The 21070-nt window shown below is 41.3% G+C and overlaps 1 protein-coding gene across 1 annotated transcript in view; it reads right to left on the minus strand.

Moving 5' to 3' along the window:
• Nucleotides 1-2700: 2700 nt before the first annotated feature.
• The window catches only part of LOC111871692 (ras-like protein family member 11B), a 35671-nt gene continuing 17301 nt past the window's right edge, over nucleotides 2701-21070 (minus strand). Inside the window, exons 4-6 of the mRNA XM_023864955.2 lie at nucleotides 8873-8949; nucleotides 7506-7694; nucleotides 2701-6254 (exon numbers count right to left, since the gene is read on the minus strand). Of these exons, the coding sequence (XP_023720723.1) occupies nucleotides 5910-6254; nucleotides 7506-7694; nucleotides 8873-8949 (611 nt within the window). The 3' untranslated portion in view covers nucleotides 2701-5909. The remainder of the gene's footprint in view (nucleotides 6255-7505; nucleotides 7695-8872; nucleotides 8950-21070) is intronic.

Raw genomic sequence — 21070 nt, forward strand, 5'->3', positions numbered from 1 at the left:
TTTATATGAAGTTGTTCGCAGCGATATCACCCGATAATTACTGCAGTCAGTTTTATTACCCTTCTTGTGAACTGGTACAATAATAGACCCCTTCCATGATCAGGCAATTTTTCCTTTTGCCACGTAGAAGTAATTAGCTTATGGATCATAGAATGAAATATTTCGCCTCCAGCTTGAATACATTCTGCCGGAATTTGGTCACTACCTGTCAGAAAACTATTTAAAGTAAAAAAAAAAAACAGACAAACCCAATATAAAAACCTTTATGTAATCACATTGTGTTTCTATGCTTATTTTGTGTAATGGCTATGTATCCTACGGTGTCCTTCCGTGAATATCCCATCACCCGGCTATAGCGGACATCGGCGGTAATGGACACCGTGTACCCATCTACCGGTCCGTTATAACTATCGTTTAATGTATTTGTAGAAATAATACTTCATGCGTTGCTCAATTCTGGTATTTTTAATTTTGGAACTGGAAGTATAGTTGAAATGGGAGAAACAAGAAGTGAATTACCAATTTTGGTGGGCATATCTTTGAAGGGGGAATCGGAGGAAGAAAAATATCTTAATAGTACTTGGGGAAATAGGTTTCTATTATGTGGAATGATTTAGCTGGTTAATTAGTTAGTTATTTAGAGAGGGTGGGTTTCCCCATGCACCGCGACCAGTTTGATCTATTGTGCTTCCCTCTGTGATATTCTACCAGTCTCTATACCCTACCGATAAATGGTGCGTACCATCAGTCCCGCCGAGCAAGCGAGTTCGGCCACTTGCTTAGCGGTGTCTGTAATGCTTTCCCCATCTATCAGAGCCCTTAGAGACTATTGTTGGGCGGGAAACGTCCTGGAATTTGGCTCAGTGATCCCCTTTGGGGATATGAGGTTCTTTTACGTGCCATAAAATTACGACACGGGATACACAGCTTAAAGTCCCTCCCGGAGGACTTGTTCCCTGAATTTAGCTGGTTAAGTACTTTTGCTATAACCAGGCCTGAGAGGGGCTACAGGGAAGCCGGTCTTGTCACAAATTTGGCGCCATCACCCCATTGCAAAAGCCATATAAATGTATATTAATATATTTAATCGGTGCTTTAAAAATAAGATTTTATATCAAACAAATATTGAATAAGGGTCAAGAATAAAAAGTCGACAGTTTAATTAAACAGATTCCCATAATTTTTTTTGCTCATTAGAGTTTTAAATTAAATAATGGTACCCTTGGTCCCCCTCAAGCTAGGAGCATGGGCCAAATGCACCTACGGTCCCCCCCGTGATGCTGGTTGTAACGTTGTAAATTTCTCTTATGATTCTCTTGCGGGAGTTACTTTATACTGTTCTGGTACATTAGACATTTCAGAAGTGAAGATTTAGTATGTACCATTTATCATACTTAACACGTCTTACTATTCGGCTCAATTTTGTTAATATTTTTACATTAAGATGATATAGGGATCTTAAGGGAAAAAACAGTGACAAAGCAGTTTCATTTTAACTTACATGTATTGTACCAAAATTCAGTGTATACTGTAGAAATCAGTACAAAAATCCAATAGATCACAGCCATTTTAAAATCTAGGACAATATAAAGTTGTTTGGCAAGTAATGAAAGCACGCGTGTATTTCAGACAACACGAGTTGTTATTACAGTGACATCATATTTAACAACAAACAACAGCATTAACAACAGTTTCATACCATCATTGACGAGTACAAGCTTATACGTATATAAAATAAGACGGTCTCGTTGTTTACTCGAAGCCATAAATTGCACTTTAAATTCATTTCTGGCGAATCTCTCATCTATTTAATGTAAGACGGTAATGATAAGGTACAAATGGGAACATTTTGTAATGTCGGGTTTCACAGCCTTATCAGTTCTGACGATATTAACACATTTTTAAATGTATAAAGCTTTAGAAATCTACCAGTAGTTCCGCCAGTATAAATTGAACGTGCGTTACTCTTCTTTTAAGACTGAAGGCTTCGTTTCAAATGAAGCACCGTGTTGCCCATAGAAGTTTGTAACTATACTGATACTTCTGACATTAAATTAAACTCAGTACTGTTTGTGATTATTGGGCAAGGTGGCAGGAGCTGTAACGCTTCTTATTTGTTTTGGGACGTGTACTGTTCAAATCTCTGCAGGTAAATCGGTTATCCTGACAGATTTTTCTTCATTTTCCGTAGTCCCTCTGACCGCCTCTGTGGTCTAGTGGTCAGAGTTCCTGGCTACGGAATCTGAGGTCCCGGGTTCTGGCGCTACCAGATTTTCTGAGGAGTAGTTGGCCTGGAACGGGGTCCACTCAGCCTCGTGAAGATAACAGAGGAGCTATTTCAAGGAAATAGCGGCTCCAGTCTAGAAAAGGGAAATTACGACCGCGGGGATTCGTTGCGCTGACCACGCAACGCCCTCTATCTGCTCAAGTTGGCACTAACTTTGACGACAAGCGGCAGTTGCTCGGTCGGTATAGTTCGCTTGTGGACTAAAACCACGGAGTTTTTCATCCGTAGTCCCTCTATGTAAGTAACGGGATGGTGGCTTAAATCAGGCAATGAGCGATTCCTTCCAACATTCGCCGCCGTACAGTCTTGAGTTACGGACAACAACGGTAAATAATCTATGAACAGACATAACTAAGCATTTGTAAGTGAAGAAAGCAGTCTTCTGGGATTTGGCACCGTGTATATGNGTGGTTCTCTCATTGGAAAAACACCGCAAATTGTATCTTGTATATTAAGTATAAATGTATATACATCGGTCCTTAAACTTTTAGAAAGTTGGAAATTGCCATCTTCTGGCATATAGCGCCGTGTAGTCCGTATATGAATCGACGTTTCGGAGGAACGTATCACTTCCATCTTCAGGGTCTGCCTAAACACCTGCTGTTGCTGGTTTCTTGACTGATTTCGACCTTGAGGATGGAGGTGATACGTTCCTCCCAAACGTCGGTTCATATACGGACTACACGGCGCTATATCCCAGAAGATGGCAGTTTTCATTCTCACAACTACCGCTGTGAGAATCTCATATCCTACATGTTAGAACGTTAACTTGACACATTGAAGAGTGACCTTCATAGTCACTGCAGTTATAACTTCGAGACCTACAGCGACAGATGTTGTAGTACGGAAGAGGGAAACATAATGTGGTTGCTAAAGATTGAAGATGAAGTTGTCCCTATGCTTCATTAAGCTCAATGCCATGAAGAATTGGAGGTATTACTTCACGCATTCTTAAGCTCGGCACTAGACAGAGGTTAGATGCACGTCCAGACCATTTTAACCATTATGAAAGAACCATCAGTAACCATTAGACAGACGACTGGAAGGGTCACATAGCCGATCTGGACGCTGCTGATGAGAGAGAAATTCTTTCACCTGTCATGAATCGAACTTTGATTTTCCTGTCGTTCAGCCCGTAGCCTGGACATTATACCAACTGATTACCAAAGAATATGCAAATTGTTTGCATCTAGTAGGTTCCCGCCTAAAAGGAAACGGTGTAATTTCATAGTTTATATTTAGAGCAAAGGAACTTTTCAAAGTTAATTCACGAATTCAGACGTCGATTTTCGTGCATCAGCTAGTGACGCAGATTCCGACGTCTTCTTGCACGAGGGGATTCTGTCTTTGTGCAGATGCTTCGGTGTTATTTCTGTTTCCGAACTGGCAAGAAGCCCAAAACTGAAAATTTTCGCTAAACACACTAGAAGGCATAACGGCATTTCTTTTCCATGGCAACACGATGCTATGCGGCCAGTCTTTTCACTCTGTGGGTCTCTGAAACCCAGCGGCATCAAAAAACACACACACAGAAACACAGTGGGCGCACATACAAAAAACTAGCTCTCAACAATTACAGATGTAAACACAGATTTACAAATAAATATATGACATTATGAATATATAATTTATTTTGTGCATTGTTTTAACTAATTAAAGCCATTTCCAATAACTAGAAATATAGGAAATATTTCAGTCTGGAAACCTGGCACTGAAATATGGTTATATAACACAAAATTCTCATGTCACATATACATAATTTCCTTGTCCGTTTCAAACCTTTTATGGACTTAATTATTGTAAGTAGGTATCCCTACTTGACAAGAATCATGTTTTGTACCATGTTTATTTAATTAAAGTACTTATTATTATCATCAATGGACAGAAGTATGCAGTTATTGGAAAATACGCACATTTAAGGGTATAAAGTATGGAATGTGTTGACTTTACAGCAGACATTTAAAACAGAGATCTAATATTACATGTCACTTATTATCTTCTCTGTTTGCAAAGTTCGTGCCTAGTTTTGTTGTGGTATTTTCTCTTACTTCCATTCAGGCTGTTGGATCTATACACTAGACAGTCCAGGAGAGTTTTAATTTCCTGAGGACATTATTCTCTGTCCGTATTAATTAGGAATAAAATTAGAAACTCAGGTGTAATATGAATCGGTCTGGATACTTATTCAGTCTAAGTTATATGACGTTATTGGTCAAAATCCGATACCAGACTTTCCTTAAAGCACATTCCAAATACGTGACGCACTCACAACCCATTTGTTTGGAATACCGCCCATCTCACTGTTGTGTTTAGGCTCTTTAGTGGCGCATTAGCAAGCAGCTGACCGATCAGCCTGGTAGCAGTAAGTTCCCTCTGAAGTAATGTACTTCCAGATAGGGAAAAGTATTCCGTCAGGGACTCTGTGACCACTCCTTCTTATTTTGTCGTTTTAATATACTGTTCACTTTGGTCTGTAACATCCAAATTGGAAGTGTTACATTTATAATTTATTGCGCTAATGTAGGACTACGAAATTAGGCAGGTATGCCGTTCTTGTCGTTCCTGATTACAGCAATTTAGCTTAATGAAAAAGGTGTTTAATAGTTGCAGTAGTCATTCGAACGCGTCATTACGAATAGTCCGAAACATTGTTTCAGGGTAGGTTCACTAGACGGGCATATTTCGGTTCTACTACAATGTCATGTGGTATATTTAATATGGGATTCAAAATGTGAATTGATTGAATTAATTGAATTAATTTTATTTATTTATAACTGTATAAGAGTATACTCTTATACAGTTATGAATAAATAAAATTAATTTAAAAGGAACTGAACAGTTTATAAATTAAAAGTGTATTAAATAAAATTAAAGCTCTTTGAAGATTGAAAACTCACAAAAACAGAGTTCTTTTTATAGCCGTGCTTCCTGCACCCAGCCTCATAAGACGTTAGGATACATTGATATGTATTCAGTATTCTGCTGTGCTCGGATATAGACTATACAAATATAGGCCGGCCTATTCTTATTGATTTTCTGTTTGTCTCACCACGTGGCGCCTGTCATTCAGAGGCTGGGAAGACGGGTGTGTTCGTTACACAATTCTGAAGCGGAGACATTACTTTCATGGCACTAAATCCATCACCGGAAAGGAGAGATGTGAACAGGTTACCTAGTCTGTGGTTTAATGTGCCGAAGAGAGGCAGTTCTTCACACACTTATCCTCTTCTTCTTCATTAACTTGACAGTAACCCCAGGTTTTGGAATCGGGGCGTTGCTTGAGAGTACATTGTGCCAAGTTTTGTTAATAATGTCACCGGCATTCTTTAAAAGTAGGACAGTTCCCACCTGGATTCAGCATCTTCTTCTAACTTGTACCATCGCCTTAACCAGAACGAAGGCAGTTATTGTGTCGGCTTAGTTTAAAATAATGGCAGCGGCCGTCGCCACGAGGACGTCACAGTGAGCCACTGGTGTGAAATGGCCAAGTCCTCGTTCCGCCTCGCTTGCAGACTTGGACGTCCGTAACAAGTTAGGGAAATCAGACCAGGACGGAGTCTCATGGAACCACCGTGGCACATCGCGTAGCAGCATCACTAGGACCTGCCGGGCCCTGGTCCAGTCAAAGCGAAGCAGTTGCCGTGAAGTTCTGACGTCTTTTAAGGACACGGCTGCGGTGGAGGTCGGACTTCTGGCAAACCACCACGGTGCCCCCCTGGGTCTGCTGTTGCGTTTGGCTGCCAATGTTGCCATTCTTGCTATTGCTGTTGCTGCTGCCAATCAAAGTACCGATCATTTTAGATACTGAGAATTTACGTGACTTGCCGTTGTTTCCCTGAAGACAACGGCACTCATTCACCAGCATTTCAAAAGCTTGATATAAGTCCGCACTGTTTTCAGCCACTGATACTTCGAAAAATTGGCAGCCGTTCTGAATTGCTGCAGTACGCCCCTCCAACTCCTCCACCTGTAAACAGGACAAAAGCCAGAGTAAGTACAGCTGATAATTTTTATTGTTCTCTGTATGAAAAGTGGCTTTACGTACAACCATGCTGCAGTGCAGTCGCTTTGTAAAGAGCTTATTGGAAGGCTTTTTTTTCCAGAACAGATCTCGCAAAACAAATTACGCGCAGTTGCATTCCGAAGTCACGTGACTAAGCAGAGAGAATGTGATGTAGAGATAACTGAAACAGATTGCGGTCACAGAAGTACTACAACTCCGAAAATAATCATGTCGATATTACGAGATGGCGGCGGTAACCATAAGTTTATGTTTCCTCCCACTAATTACAGTAATTTTACACACGTATTCTCACTTTCTTGTGTACGTTGATTGGTAATTCCTTCTCAACAACACCGTCCAATTATTAAGTACATCTGTCTTATCATGCAATAAAGTATGTGTTAGGTACTTCTAAATCAATTAACATCTGAGGCCGAGGCTTCTACCAGAAATTACCCCTGTTCTTAATTTTGAACGCCTTTTCGCTTATGGCTTCGGAAGTTTTGGCCAAGGGGAGTTTCCTTGCATAAAATGTTGCTATAACAATAATCCATTGGTGAAATATCTGCTGCTAAGCGAATGTTCCCTAGCGGAGAGCGTTGCTGTAACATGATTTCTTGTCATAGTAGTTAGTTTCTTAGTTTCTTGGAGTGGGATGAGACTGAGTCACTTGGTACGTGGGCCTCTAATTGGCCTAGTGTACCAGCACCCGACGATAGATGACGAATATGGAGCAGTCAGTGGAATGCGAATTTACAGGGGAAACTGAAGCACTCGGATAAAACCTGCCAAAGAGCCACTTTGTCCATCGTAAATTCCACATGATCTGACCTGGGCCCGAACGCAGGCCGCATTTGGAAGCCGGCGAGTAACCGCCTTCAGTCTTGACATAGTAAGTGAGTGCAGCTGGTCGAAGTAAAGCGGTCAAGTCTTTGTAAGCACCACATCAGGAAGTCGTAGGGGAGACTGGAGGTACGTAATATATACGCGCGTTCTTAACCACCTCGGCTGGAAGGGGAGGTGAATAGTCAGTTTCACTCATTGTCCACTTTGCCCCAGGGAAAGATTCCGCGGAATCCATTGGATAGGTGGGCTGGGTCCCGAAGCCGACGGCCTGAACGCTGGAGAGAATCGAATTCTGATCCCCGGTCATCCAGCCCGTAGCCAAGCCGTTACATGGACTAACTTATGCAACGATGCTGGAAGAAAACTCACCTCTCGGAGGTGTTCAAGATCCGCCTTGTTGGCCAGTAACGTGACGGGAACTGCGCTGACCGGCCGCAGTTTTTGGAAGTTCTCGAGTGCCTCCACTGCATATGCGAACGACTGCTTGTCCGTTATGGAGTATACTACGACACAAGCATCGGCCCATTGCACTTGCTCCAGTGGAAATGTAGAATCTCTCTGTGGATGCCAGAAAAAGCATTGATTACATTTAGATATAGCTGTTGTGTGCTTTGTAATATTATGGGGAGGTTTAAAATCGGTAGGGATTGGATCATGAGTTGGATTAGATTTGACACATGTTGGACTATTGTAAAATACAGTCGCACTCATCTTTAAAAAACTACGAACGCCCACAATCAGATTAACCTGTCTTCTGAAATACAGTGTGATTCTAAATTAGTATCGGGGTTTCCATGTCAAATAATTTTCAAACCGCAAACAAAAAAATAAAACTGCTTACGGAATATGAAAGCGTAAATCAGAATGAGGAAAGTAGTCTTCTGGGATTTGGCACCGTGTATATNCAGAATGTTTTATTTTAGGTGATTTAGCATTCTGCACTATTAATTGTACAAACAATAAAACTTTTTGAGTTACACTTTCATATTCTGTAAGCGGTTTTATTTGGTTGCTTCCGATTTAAAAATTATAGGCCACGGAAACCCCGACAGTAATTTGGCATCGCCCTCTAAATAGATTCTGATAAGCTTAGACCATTTACAAATTTCTCCTTCCAAAATCAGGTCATGTAACATCCATCGTCTTCAGTGTAAATGGAATAGCAAATATTTTGGGTTCAAAATTACAGAAATTTCCCTTAAATATTACATGAGAATGAGCCAAATGAACCACAACGTTCCATAAGCAATCATAATTTTCTGTAATTGGTAATTAAACCAGATGGCACACCTAGTGTAAGATTCCCATTTTGTGAACTTAGTAAATGACTGATCACCTCACAGATCATTGTGAAATCAATGCCGAATGTGGTGATGGAGTTATGTTTTACTGGATCAGTTTTACCCTCAGTTAGATTTTAATAATTACATTCCATATTCTGCAACCAACTAAATGCCCGGCCTGAGATAAAATCCCATACATTTTGTATCGCGGATGTGATAATGTGGTGCCTGGTCAGGTCTCACGCCTCAGGGGTTGGTTATGGATAAATGCTGGAATGATGATCAGAAGGGGATAATGTATGAAACTCGTGGACAGATGTGCTAAAATGTCAGTTAATCCGTAACGGATATCACCTCTGGGACTGAAACTGGTGCTGAGAAGTCAGCGTCTAACCGCCTGAGCTGTGTCACTGTCCACTCAATGTCAATCATCTATGAACGTAAAGAACTTACCGTCTCGCCTGATACATCAACGATTTCCACTTCTAGGGGGGAATTATTGACTGTCACTGTTTGGCGATACAGCAGATCTGAAACATAAGAAGAGTCACTCCCGTCATTTTCATTGGCCTCACTAACGCAAGTGGGGTGCTGTGCCCCATACAGCACACAACTTGTAAACTAGAGAGTACAGCTAAGTGTAATGTTTCTGACGACGGCATGTGACAATGAACACGATTCTTACAGTTTCTTTATTGTGACGCTTTAAAATTTGTATAGCGTCTTTCTTGTTCTGCGAAATTATGTGAAACATTCACACATCGTTCGACGCAATTGGGGAATTTGTTTGCTGCCGGGGGTAACTCTGAACTGCGTAAAAAGTGCTCCGCTGGGCCCGTCGTGAAAAAATTAATCACAAGGAAAACTTTGTCTTCTACAAATCCATCATTATAGAGTGACTTACTCGATAGCTAACACACTACATAGTTATACGTCACTTTTATTTGTGCTTCGAAAAATTTCAAATAAGAATTTTAGATTTTAATGAATCTGTGTGTCCGTCTTCCTTGACTCCTGCATGAGAAACCCAACCGATTCCTTCTTACATATTTGAGCCCTGAAGATAAATGCAGAATTTCGTTCTGAAATGTCGGTGTGTACAACCTCGGAAGACTCCGGTCTTTTACTCAAAACTTCGTATTGATAGGTAAGTTTCCCCTGTGCTTAATTAATTAAGCGCTACTCGTATGCCATGAAAACATGAGCGTATGGAGGTATAACTCCACCAACTTGACCTTGGAAATATACGGAGGTGAGTGGTCAGCTTAACGACTGAGCCACTATACCTCTTGGGACAGACACCAGTACCCATTGGATAGGAGGCTGTGTGGGTCCTAGAGCCGGTCTTGATGTTGTGGAGAAAAGAAAAATCCTACCCCTGCCGGGAATGGACCCCCGGTCGTCCATCTTCACTCATACTAACAGACAGAAAACACTGACTTCTTCAATGCAGAATATTTTGGCGTTAAAATTAGTTACATTTGAGCTGAAGATGGAACTATGCTAATGGACGACTGAGCGAAATGGAAGAGGGGGGGGGGTGCGGAGGAAGTTCACTTTAGTTCGAATCTCGGAAGCATTGCAGTAAAGTCGGCCATTAACCCGTCTGAATGGAAGAAACTCCTCCCTTTTGTTCCTAGTCCTACGATACGTTTGTCTAGCAATCTCATTTGCCCCGCTCTCCCTCCATTCACTAGTACGAAGTAATCACATCACTTCAGATGTTCCGGACAGAAGATTTGCTTCAGTGCCTGCGGGCAGCAACAGGACAAGTCGGAAGCTCGCAATGACAAATGGGATCTGCTTCTCTTCTCTTCTTCCCCCCCCCCCCTGTTGAAAGTGCAATTCCTGGAGGCGCAAAGCGTGCAGATGCAATTGAAGTAAGTTTGTACGTACTATGACCACTTTCGCTCAGAACAGCTTTGTGTTAAGTATAATTAAAACTTCCGCGATGTTGAAGTAAACATGATATAACTTCTAAGGCGGTAATTATGGTACGTTATAATGAATTTACATCTTCGCATGAACATAAACATATGTTATAATTCTGACAATTTAACCGAAATGTATGAACTTCTTAACCGTACACTACCCTTTGAAAGAGATAGGGCCGTAACACTGTGTATTCTGTTAGAAGTTTACTAACGTTTCGGAGGAAAGTTCTAGCTCCACTTTCAGGCTCCAAGAGTAAGAATAGCAAGCAAACGACAAAGCCGGCTTATTTTTCGACTCTGCAGGTGGATCTCAGAAGATATTACGCCTCATAGTCATCTGTGTGAGAACTACACCTCTTGCATATAACAGGTAAATCTATCCCTGCAACAGAGAGTGGAGGCCCGTAGGGTTGTGAGAACTCGAGGCTCCCACGTTTTCTAGAAAACCGGCTCTCATATGGTGGCAGGGCTCTCAAGCCTTACGCGCCGGCAGGCCGCCCTTTACCCACAGGAACATTCCTGGTACTCATTTCCGTTAGAGGCTGAGTCGACCCCATGGCGGTAGTGCGACTGGAAGTATTAGATCAATTGAAAAATCCAGTGGTCTTATCGGGAATCGAACCCGCGACCTTACGGCTTGTAGCATAGTGCCTCAAACAACTACGCTACCACATGCCTCCTCACATCTTGCATAATTATAAAAAATAAGTACTGGATGAATTATATGTTTCTAATCGTCTAACGATCACTGGTCGGCAGAAATCAGTATGTGAGACCAGTGCGATCAGTATCAACGTAGTCGTTAATAGTCGCTTCATAGAGCCTCCTGCTTCCTTTATCCATTTCCCAATGTGGATACGAGATTTTTATTGTCCTTCCTAATATGGCCGCAAGCATTGTCTAAGCCAGGACGAGTAAAAGGGAACAAAATTAAACTAATCAGCCTCTTTTTCTTTGATCTTCATCCTGATTATTTCACTCATTCATTCATGAATGCCTCTACAGTCCTTTATTGGGCCCCGGCCTCGTTGTCAGTTTCGTAATCTTTTTTTACGCAGTCGGTAGGACTCCTTGGACGCGTGATCAGCCCTTCGCAAGGCCGCTACCTACTCACAGAATAAACGTACACACAGACATCCATGCCTTGAATGGGATCGAACCCACGATTTCGGCTTTCGAGCAAGCGAAGACAGTTCGTGCCTCGCCCACTATGATCGGCTATCGTTATAATTAGGATTACAAAAAATTAACAGTGATAACATTTTCTACCAGAACGAATGTTCTTTCTTTGTTTCTTTCTGTCGATAACAATACTAGTATATCCAACATTAGAAACAGACTTCGGTTTGAAGGCAACCAAGCCCTGATATTGACTTCAAGCCCCCTGCAAATAGCTCTCATGTCTTACAGCATACTTGCACACTGGTTGAACTAATTTTAGAATAAAAAGTTTTCCCTACTCTTTCTGCTGTTTGTTCACCTACTCGTTCATTGCCAGGCAGGAAACCCTGGCGCCAGCGAACCACTCGGGACATACCGTAACACAGCTCAGCTATCTATGCGAGCATTGCCTTGTATTCAGCACCCACTATATCACACTAAATGTCGAAATTAATAACACCCACACACGAAACAGGTTTAGTAGGAATCAGTAATTAAGGAAAACAAGCATAAGCTGTATGATGCAAGTGACTAGAGAATGCGAACTTAGGAGATACAGACCGAGATTTGAATAGTTCATGATATGTACCAGCTGGTAACTCTTGTGGTCACTGTGGGGTAATTTCGGGTTCAGTGTGGAACTGAGAAATTTTATTACTTAAGCGATAATCTAGTCCGGTATAAGGCATGGACTGTCTTTTCTCTCTCGAACACTGAGGTCGTGACTTCGAATCCCACTCGAGGCATGGATGTCTGTGTGCTTTTATTCTCTGTGTTGTTCTGTGTATAGTTAACGCCCTTGCGACGGGCTCATACCCCATCCAAGGAGTCCTACCCTCTGTGTATAGGATTAAGAAACTGAAAAGGCGGCGAAAGTCCAACACAAGGCTGTAGAGCCACAGACACGTAGAGAGATAATCTGTTCCACGGACTTAGTAATTTCATTTATAGAGAACGAAAGAATTCTCTAGAAATTAGTTAACCCTTGAAAGTACGAGTACATTGGTTAGTATTATACACCACCTGGTTTAACATTTAAAAAAATCCTGCGTTTTGTCCACAGGCCGAATTTATTTCTTTCGTATGATTTTAAGACTAAAACACAACCGAGAAGGCCGTTCAGCTGTAACGCGCTAGACTTGTATTCGGGAGCTGCTCGGTTCGAATTTCGGTCGGGGTACTTATCCTGATAAGAGTTCTCGTGGTTTTCCTCAGTTCCTCCAAGAAGATTACTATATACGAGTATCACCTCTATTAGACCACTACCGCTTCCTTCCAAGTCCTTTCCAAATCATTCATGAGTGACTTTACCATTCGACGTCATAGATTTTGGATACCAACAGTATCGTAGAACAAGACGCACAAAAATAACACGCAGCAGCTATTGCTCTTAGCATATTTAAGCAACTATAATGGAAACACAGTACGTTTCATGTCAGGAGGGAACCAAATTTTTAAATAATGATTAAAATAAGTTCCTTTTTTTTTCAAAGGGTTAAGGGTGCAAATATTGGTTTCACCATAATAATGGGCTCTTTCATTCTTTCTCAGGCTTCATTATCACCCATTGTTTGTTTCCTCTCAGCAGGAAGTCCCAGATGTCTCCTTCGTGCCCAGTAACATAAATATAGAAGCATCATGAAAGAGTCAACCTGGCTGCTTCTGTCTGTACGGCGGCCAGCTTAAAGCATTTGGCTTGAAGTTCTGATATCCAGCAAGAAGAACGAATAGCGCAGTTCGTAATCTCTGCAAGAAACGAGCTTCAAGCAAGTCACGGGGAGGGGGGGGGGCGCAAAGGGGACAAAGCCTACAATAACTCAGCGTCACTGAGATTGATTTTGTGGCTAGTCGTTTCGGTTTTGTGAGATGATTGCTGATTGTTTTTCATAGGAATGCAGAGCTACCAAACGGTATCGGTCGCGTTTCGTTATTATGTTAAAGTTATTTGACGCAAGTCCAATTATACCATTTTCTGCTGTATTGAGTACTTATTTGTATGCGTTTAATATGTACTTAGCCTTTATTGTAGAGTACCACTTCCTAAAACGTAATTAACAACCGAACTCCAGTACGGTAATTAATTTTCTCGAACATTAGATATGGCATTTAAGCATACTAGTAAAAGTAAAAAGTAAAGCTATCCCTGTACCAGGCCATGAAGGCCCATAGGGTTGTGAGACGTTAAGGGTCCCACAATTTCTAGACAATCGGCTCAAAGATGGCGGTAAGGTTGTCAGCTTTACGCTCCGGCCGCGCCATTAATCAAAATCGGTATTACTGCATACGTATCACAGAAATAATTAAAAAACCGTAACAATAGCAACATCAATAATAAATTGGTCACTTGATTTGGATTCCTTCAGAAAAAAATATGGGTGAACTATCATTACTAGACATTAATTTTAGAATTAATTCGTTTCCGGTTATAGGCATATTTATTCATACATATGACAGTGAAAGAATGTGAACATTTTATCTGGAAAATGTTTGTCCTCATCGCATAATAAATAAACATCATAGCCAGTTTTTTTGTGCATTGAAACGAAATGTTGCAAAAATGCACTTCTTACCTTCGTCGTGCCTGCCAGCAAGCGAGAAGTAGAAAACTGCTGAATGAATTTTCATGAAATCTGACATTTGAAAGTCGACATTATGTTGCGACATTTGCGCAACGTTATAATTTTCCTTAAAACAGTAACAGTCGCTTTAAATAAAGAGGTACTACCGTTTCCGCTCGCATCTTAGCGCTAAATACTTATTGGAGAGAGAAAATGTTTCGGACAAAGTATGCAGAGAAAAATAAAACCCGTATATTATGTCAGTACACTTTTTTTCACAATTTATTCGCGTTTCGAGGTATTTAAGCAAAAATGAGCGAACGCGCCAGAATTGTTGCGCGATGGGCAATTTCCTAATTTGTTATAAACTAATGCAGTTAAAAATTGCTTTGAGATATATTAAGGTATGTTTAAGGGAGATTCTATTCCAAGCATTTCGTATGAATTACCAGCGCCTTTGGGATTGAAGAACATATGTGAGATATTCAATTAAAAATGTGAAATGCCCTCCATAGATCCTTGGGAATTACTAATTATTTTTCTCCTTATGGAGTCTTTACCATTAACGAACCCATTCCAAGGTGACCTTCGATGTGACGAACTCCCTTCAAGTTTTAATGATTATTATATCGGGCACTTGTAGCTTATAGTAACACGAAAGTATAAAGGTTCATCTTTCAATTAAATTACATAACTTGGTAACGAACCTCCTTCCATCTGGCTAACTTCGTATACGAAGGATTCCGTCATTCTTAAAGGAGCGTTTAAATCGGTGAACTGAAAGTAGGCCACACAAGGATCATTACCGTAAATTGTGAAGGAACAGTGATTGTTTTCACCGGCGCACGCTGCAGCTCGCCTGTATATCGCTGCGGGCGTGCATCTGCACGAGAAGTCTTCATTGGTGTTTTTCACCTCAAATACTGTTCGTGCTTTAAGCACTCGCAACAACATCACGTAATTGGTGGCGGTATTCAAATTAAGCACATTATGTTCCATTCGCAAACAGAGTTATTTCTTTACGTATTTAAAGCTTTGTTCCGTCACGCGTGAGAAATATGAGACTATGATTCACAATGATACTATCTGTAAGCACTAGAAGATCTGCGCAACACAAGATTGTTGTTGGAAGATTTCAGTTAATATCAGGATCTAAGCATTGACTTACTTAATATTTCTTTTCGGATGAGATACCGAACCGCTCAGACGAATACTAACAATTTTCATTGCAATTAGGAGCCGGCATAGTTCAGTCGGTTCAGCGAAGGGTTGTGAGCTGGGTGCCCCGGGCTCGAACCTGGGCCGTCGCTGTGGGAAGCCAGTGGCACAGCCTATACTTGTACCAAATAGCGGCTAAATTGTTCACAAGAATTGGTCCCTGTCATGAGCCAGATGAATTCAGTTTGCATAAAATCAAAATATCTTTAAATATATATGTTTGAATACAAATTAGAATTTAAGACTGCGTTAAAAATATTAAATTAAATTTTATGATTTCAAATCGTTCTAGGATAAAATTGTTTTCTCTATCATTTCGAATTGCATGTAGATATACTAAACAGGCGCGAAAATGCTTCTTCTGTAGGTTAGTTAATACATTTTACTGTTTCAAGTGCAACGTAACTGCATAAAATTCGCCCACCAGATAGTGAAGCAGTTGCGTGATATCAGAATTTGGCCCTTGACATACTGTGGTATTGACTGGTCACAGTAGTCGCGCGGTCTAAGACACGAACTGTTTTCGCTCGCTCGGACGCTGTGGTCGTGGGTTCGAATCCCACTCAGGGCATGGATGTTTGGTGTGTGTATGCGTTTATTCTGTTTATGTTCTCCTTTGTTTAGGCAGCGGCCTTGAGAGAGGCTGATCACCCGTCCAAGGAGTCCTACAGTCTGTGAAAAATGATTACGGAACCGAATAAAAGGCCTGGGTCCTGAATGGGCTGGAAGAGCCATTGAAAAAAAAATACTGTGTTATCAATGGCTAGTCAGTTGAAACACGATCATTGGAAGATTTCTCTAAACGTGTGAATGGTAAAATATTTCATTCGAGACGTTTGTTAACGAAACATTATAAACATTTATAACTACGACGTTTCTGCAAGTTCCTTTAACTAGTTGAGTGTGTTGGGCGAATGAATCATTAACGGAATCAACGCCAGAGAGACTTCTGTGCTAATGAATCATTGGCCGTAGCTTCAGATAAGGTTTTGTGTAAATAAGAAGTGTAATAAAAGTGGAGTTGAACTGGGAGACTGTAACTCGTATGAGAAATGAAAACTGTTGAGGTATAGGACGACGGCCATGACATGCAAGCAGCCTGTAGCAGACATGTATAGAATAAGGGCTGAGCGGATAGATGTGACGCCTATCAAGACCACAGAAGGGTCTGGAACTGTTCAAGTGACTAAAAGCACGCGGACTCCAGAGTCACTTAGGAACTCTCGACTCCGTTAGAACACATTGACCATGGTCACTAAATATGGGTATTGTCTGAGCATCAACAATTTTCCTCATGCATAACCGATGTTCACTATCATCACGTGATAGTTGGATGCCAAGTAATCATCTCACCATTAAATTTCGCGTTTCACTACTCGCTGTCATATATGGGCTGCTGATACTTTCGTCACGTGCTCAAGCCGAATACAATTTATCTTTATATAAGCACACAAGTCAGATATGGATTTGACACTTGTTTACACATATAAAGTTTAATAAGATATAAACCTATAGATCATTGAAGGTCGCAGTGCGGGGGCCGTTTTTATGGCCCACCCCTTACATACATTATAAGATATAAACCTAAAATTTCTCAGATTTATTTTAATCATTAGCTGAGCATAAACTTTTCAAAACTCATACTTTTTACTACTGTTCCTGTCTGCCATTACGGCATGAATTATATAAGACGTAGGAAGCTAAAAGAGGAAAGTCTGTTTGTCTACCCATGTCTCTGTAGCCCTTTTTGTTGGACCTTGGCCGCTTTTCCGTTTCTTGATCTTTTACACAGTCTGTAGGGCTGCTTGGAAAGGGGATCACCCCACCAGCACCAGAACAGCACAAATCCAGAATAAAGGTACACAGATATCCATGCCTCAAGTGGGATTCGAACCCACGATCCCAGAGTTTGAGCAGACGAAGACAGTTCATGCCTTAGACTGCGCGGCCACTGCGATCGGCAAAAGAGGAAAGTAGTTGTATGGATTTCGAGCTAAACAGTGTAAATTAATCAAATAGGATATGGTTTTGAGACTATGTTGACAGGAAACAACGATTTTTGGACTACGAGTATATTGACAGGAAACAGTCATGACATAATTTTTCATCTCTTTATCATAATTATAAAATGTCAGAGAAAAGCGCCTTAATATGTGGATTCTGGACTCGACGAAATAGTTAGTTAATTATAGCCCCGAGTGTGAGTGGGTTGTTATATTCGTTTATGACCAGTCCAGATTTAGTTACTCGTGTAGACGTCAGGGAACTGATCAATGTGCCGTAAAGTGGGTAGCCGTTTCTAAACTTATTGCCAGGATGTTTTAGTACGTCTGCTTGAAAGCTGTTACATCCCACATTTGCTTTTCCCAGGTCAGGAAGAAAAATGAGCAATAGAATGGGGCATAGAAATACGTCCAAATTAGGTTTAAACCTTTCCAATAAATACAGCTCTTTGCCATTTCGCGATATGTTCTCTGTTTCTACATCACGTAAGCTTATGTTATCTCCGTGCTGTCTGTGTATCTGTGAATCCCACTTCTGAGTGTCAGGTCTAGTCTTTATGAAACTTTTTGTGTGTATCATGGCACCTGAGCCCACCCCATCCCTCCCATCTGTCTGTGTATGCCTCCTAAACTTGCTGGGCAAAGGCTCTGTAAAGTGTGTCCCTCATTTAATTGCTAGGCAATGAACTACAAAATATAAATAACTTAATAGGATATTTCTGACATTGATATAAAATTCTTCATAGTCAGTATACAAAATCTCTCTTTGTCACCGTTTCAGATGATGTCACGTGACAACTGTACGACTGTATTTCAAGGTCCTTTAGTAATTGCACGGTCGTTTCGTGAAACTCATAGCCAGAGCTTCCCAGTATCAAGACACGCTGCGGCTGGAGACAAACCCATCCCGAAATGAAGGCGTAGTGAGGAATTGCCTCGTGCGACGTTAATCATTAATGATCTTGCGTAATACAAGTCTAACGGGTTTATACGATATAGGGTTGCAGAAGACCCGTGGCAAGGCTACACTGTTCAAGCGATGTTACCAATTCCCTATGAAATGCTGCAACCTTCTGTGATTTGGTGGCTTTGGAGTGATGGCTGGAGGTCACCGTATCGGAAGCTGGACCAGTACGTTTATCCTGCAAGTCGTAGTCACAGACTATCGTTTCTTCTTGCTTCTCATTTCCGGTTTAATTTTCAGAATGCTTCGGTGATTGATATGATGTTAATTGTAACGAATTTTTTTTGTAATTAAAAAAAGTGACATCTTCGTTGCTTGTAACTAATTCTGATGAGCCCTACGCACGGAAAGCGAATGTAGATTGAGATAACTAATTTACGTTCCAGTGATTTTATTGATTGATTTAGAGCGGAAGAAAACTAGTTATTGGTATAGATTTTAAAATTAGGAAGGACTGTATTTGTGTTCTTGTTTTGTGAGTTGTATAATCAATTAAAATTTCGTAATGAAACAGAGTTAAACAGAGGCCTGAACGTAAATCAGACTTGTCTGATTACTGAATTTTTGTAAGATTTGAGGTTTTCAGGGCGATGAAGAATGCCATCTTCTGGAATGTGGCGCCGTGTGGATATAGTAAGAACCGACGTTCCTCCGAAGACATCCCAGAAGACGGCACTCTTGACTGAATTTTTGTTCGTAACATCGAGCCAAATTGCGGGTCACGGTAGCCGAGCGGTGTAAGGCATGAACTGTCTTCGCTCACTCGGAAGCCGGGATCGTGGGTTCGAATTCTACATGAGGCATGAATATTTGGTACAAATAATTGTTTATTGTCCGTCTGTGTTGTCCTGTGTTCAGCAGAGGCCTTGGGATGAGCTGATCACTCATCCAGGGAGTACTACTGTCTCTAAAAATGATCATGAAACTAAAAAATCAGAGGCCAGGGCCCAAGGGGGCTGTAGAGGCAGCGAAAAAAAAAACAAACAAAAAACATGGAGCCAAATTACCAGAAATAAAACTTTCGTTAATAACTATCACAGAAAGCTCATAATTATTACGCTTCAGTTATGCCGTGAGTATTGCATGTTCGACAGAATTGGTTGAATATTTATTTACTCTGTCAACTGGCCCGCCAAGTTCAGATGTTTATGAAAATGTGTACTTACCAAACGTGTGGTTTTCTGCCTGACGTCATTTAAAATGCGTGGGTTCTATCTTCGCTAGAAATAGTTTAAGCCGAAGACCAGTGTAAATGCAGGGCTTTAAGGAATTGCCGTGGAATCCGCTATAAATAACCCTAACGCTGGAGTGAAGAGGAACTTGCCAAGGGATGACTATGTTCTCACTGGTGAATAATATGGATCAACGGAACTAGACTTTAAGCTGGCAGAAGGTAATGTCTGACAGCCTCTGTGGTCTAGTGGTCAGAGTTCCTGGCTACAGATCCAGAGTTCCGGGTTCGATTCCCGGAGCTACCAGATTTTCTGAGAAGTAGTGGGTCTGGAACGGAGTCCACTCAGCCTCGTGAGGATAATTGAGGAGATATTTCAAGGAAATAGTGGCTCCGGTCTAGAAAACCGAAATTAACGGCCATGGGGATTCGTTGCGCTGACCACACGACACTCTGTATCCACTAACGTTGGCACTAACTTCGCCGACAAGCGGAGGTTGCTCGGTCGGTGTAGTCCGTTTGTGGACTACGGGCCATGGAGTTTGTTTGTTTTTGTCATAGAGCCGCTTTACAATCCGTGTTTACATTGGCGTAGAATAACAATAATGATAATGAAGATTGGCATCGGCTGGGATATAACGACGCGTAGTCAGTTCTAAATCAGCCGACGTTTCGGAGAATTGCCACCATTTTCACGGCCAAAGAATAAGCCACGCAAAAAATCAGCATGTAGCAAGCTACGTTTGTTTCTTGCTTCACTTATTCTTATATCAGGAAGTTAGAGGAGACATGTTGCTGCGAAACATCACTTGGCTTTCAGCGGACTACACGTCATTATATACCAAAAGACAGAACTCCTCATAACCACCGCTGTGAGAACCTCAAATCTTGTAATAATAATAATAATAGTAATAATAATAATAACAATAACAATAATTGTTATTATAATAGAGAAGTGACTTTTGACTGAGCCTCTGTGGTGTAATGAAACATGAAGTCTGTTATGCAAACATGCAAACAATTGTGTACAAAGGTTGTGTCATTTGTAATTCGGTTCGTTTGCGTGGTGTTGTATCGCATGCACTCAGCAACGAATTTTGAGGAGTGTGGTAGCGTAGTCGGTATAGCTACTGGCTACGGGCTGGACGATCGAGGGGTCGGAGTTCGTGTCCTGGTATGATACAAATTTTTCTCTTCAAATAGTCCAAACCTGCTCTGGGGTCCACCCAATCTCCTATCCAATGGGTACCGGGGCTCTTTCCCCGGGGCTAAAGCGGCCTGATCGTGAAGCTGACCACTCACCCACAACTAGTGCCGAGGCGAAGAAAATGTGGATCTACACATCCACTTACCAATAAGCCTTCGTGGCATAGTGCTTAATTAAGCACAGGGACAACTTGACCTTACCTTGTGGTGTTTTGTGCATCTGCAAAGAACGGGCGATATGAAAATACAAAAGAAATCCTTCCAGTATGCGCTCAGAAGAAGAGGAAATATTGGTTCTGGGATATAACGTTGTATAGACCGTTGAAAGTCAACCGACGTTTCCGAGGAACCTCAAATTCTAAATTTTGGCTACCCAAAGAGGAGATAGGAACGTGAAACAGGAACAGGAAGATTTATAATTATTGAAGTGAAGATG

This window comes from Cryptotermes secundus, unplaced genomic scaffold, assembly GCF_002891405.2.
Source record: "Cryptotermes secundus unplaced genomic scaffold, Csec_1.0 scaffold262, whole genome shotgun sequence".
Lineage (NCBI taxonomy): Eukaryota > Metazoa > Arthropoda > Insecta > Blattodea > Kalotermitidae > Cryptotermes > Cryptotermes secundus.